The 2500-nt window shown below is 45.4% G+C and overlaps 1 protein-coding gene across 2 annotated transcripts in view; it reads left to right on the top strand.

Annotated features, from left to right (window-relative positions):
- lqfR (clathrin interactor lqfR) overlaps positions 1 to 2500 on the top strand; it is a 30815-nt gene that overhangs the window by 27762 nt on the left and 553 nt on the right. For both annotated transcript variants that reach the window (XM_043024409.2, XM_043024410.2), the window contains one exon: positions 1 to 2500. This exon is cut by the window's left edge and continues 267 nt beyond it; it is cut by the window's right edge and continues 553 nt beyond it. In XM_043024409.2, the coding sequence (XP_042880343.2) occupies positions 1 to 2348 (2348 nt within the window). In that variant the 3' untranslated portion in view covers positions 2349 to 2500.

Raw genomic sequence — 2500 nt, forward strand, 5'->3', positions numbered from 1 at the left:
AGCTTTCACACGAGGGGTGGTTATTCCGCCAGCATTTCTATGGGCCAACAGTGAGTGCGCTGCTTAATAACTTCACAGCTGATGGCATCCTGAGAAAACGTAAGGAATACCGCGATATTGTCTGGAACCTCATCAAAGCAGGATACTTTGAGGAGAACCTGAATGTTTTGCTATATATTATCAGTAATGCAGAACTAAAATCTGCCAAGTTGGCTGCCACTGTTCTTGAGGACCTGTTGTTGTCAAGTTGCTTTTTAGATTGTCTCCTGAGGCGCTGCTCAGAGCCATTGAGGAAGGCAGAGAATGATTCCCTATGGGATGAAACCGTTCGTCTATTGGTGTCATTGCCTGAGAGAACAGCCAATAAACTCCAGAAAGATACCCCAGAGGGACTTATGCCAAGCTGCTTTTGTAAGATTGTGGCCCTGCAGATCCTCCAGGCTCTTGTTTGTGTTGCTGACGGTTTGAGTCACAACGTATCTGGTACTGTAGAACCTGTTGCCAAACTCTTAGGGCAGTTGTGCCATGTCAGTGACACACAGTCGGTGTTATTACCAGTGATGCGTTGGTTAGGAGTGTGGGTCAAGAATAATCCCGTAGTTCAAAGAGTTTCCTTCAAAATGTTTGCCAGGTTGCCTGACTTAACAAGTGAGAGGGTACTGACAGCACTCTTGAAGATGGAGATGAGTTCTGAGAACCTCTTCTCTGTGATTGGAGACTGTGGTGTAAAAAATACCAAAATGAAGTATCTTTTAACACAAAAATTACTAATCACTAGACAACTTCAAAATGCCCAGTCTGTCCCAACCATTGTTAGTTACCTGGCTTTAGCTGACCCAACCCATGAGTTTCTGAGATCTTCTTTCCGCCAGTTGCTGGAGGTGTGGTGCGACAAGAGCATTGTGGCACACTCCTCTTTTGAGCACCACACCCTCATTTCCAGGGGTCTGATGGCCTGTCTCTCTCACTTCAGCCCAAAGGACGTTGAGGCATGCAAGCACGAAGCAATACAGATGCTGTTGCATGGAATGGCAAACCACCTGGACAACCCTAGTCAGCAAATGAAGGTTTTAGGGATGGTCGTTGGGGAGGAGTTGACCAAGGTGCTCCACTCTGGGGGTCCAAGTCTCAAGTTTGAGTATGAGGACAATGATCTTACCTCTGAGCTGAAAGCTCTTGCTGGTAAAAAGGGAGAGGATCCTTGTTCAGAAGAAGTAGTTGCATCAAATAACATCTCTACATTTGAAGATTTTGAAGCTGAATTACAAAGTGTTGGCATACTTAAAAAAGTTTTGGGTGAGAATTTAGAACATAACAACATTACAAACAGAGACAGCCTTCCACAGGAAAGAAAACAGGATACAAAAAAGTGCTTGATAGAAATGATTATGGAAGATCATCCTAAAAACAGGATAAGCAAAGAGGAACTTGACAGTGATGATGATGAGTTTGAACCCTATGACATGTCAAATGACACATGTCAGTCCAAAGTCAAGGAGCCTGCATATCCTCAGGAAGTTTTAGATTATATCATAGAAGGCGAAGCAGATAAGGTTGAAGCATCCCTCAGAGTATGTGAGAGGATTGTTCAGCAGGAAATGAAGAAACAAGACTCTGAGCTGGCTGTGGAGATGACCAAGGTACTATTGCACCTTGACAACAAATACAACCTGCAGGACTTTGACGAATGGCGTGCCAGGTCACTCTGTGCACTTACTGTCTCACATCCCCATGAGTGTGCCTTTTACCTGGGAGGAGAATTCCTTGAAAGAAATTACACAATGAAACAGAGACAGGACATTCTCCACACATTAGGGCAGGCAGCAATAGAGCTTTCCGGGGAGTCACCTCAGCCAGACTCTCTGAAGTCCTGGCAGCAAAGGAAAACACTACAGCATAATGCTATGAAGGAGGCAGGAGGTTTCTTCTTCTTCCCACTTGTGAGAGGTGTCACAGAACCTCAACCACACCTTGACCTCCTGTATGCAGACCGCTCTCTCTTGTGTGATCTGCTACGCACTCTGGGCCTCTTGGTGAGGGTAACTGGCCAGTGTGAAATGGCTACCAAGATGGCTGCCTGCCTACTGGAGCTCACCTGGTCCCTTAGGGTCCAAAATGACCCTGACATTAGGGCAGCATGTCTAGAAGGCTTGTCATCAGCACTGGAGGCTGTCCCAGATACAGTGCTCCTATCACTTGTTCCTGGGGAGGTAATGGAGCTCCGGCAGTGGCTTGCTGTGACCCTACAACAGGACAGGGACCGCAAGTGTCAACTTTTGGCAGCCAAGCTGGCGCTTCGACTTGACAGGTGTTTTGCTGAGATGATAGGCATGCCCAAGTCGTCTTGAATCTAGTCTGCAAAAACAATTTAACATTTAACTCCAGTGAAGCAAGTGATCTTGTATTATGAATATATCTTTACAGTTGCTAATACTGACTTAGCATCTTGTATTCATGTTAATTACCATATGTACAATTGGCAAGCCTATAGTTAGTTTCT

Source organism: Penaeus japonicus, unplaced genomic scaffold (assembly GCF_977035675.1).
Source record: "Penaeus japonicus unplaced genomic scaffold, GWHDUDI00000001_assembly GWHDUDI00000016, whole genome shotgun sequence".
In the NCBI taxonomy this organism is placed as follows: Eukaryota; Metazoa; Arthropoda; class Malacostraca; order Decapoda; family Penaeidae; genus Penaeus; species Penaeus japonicus.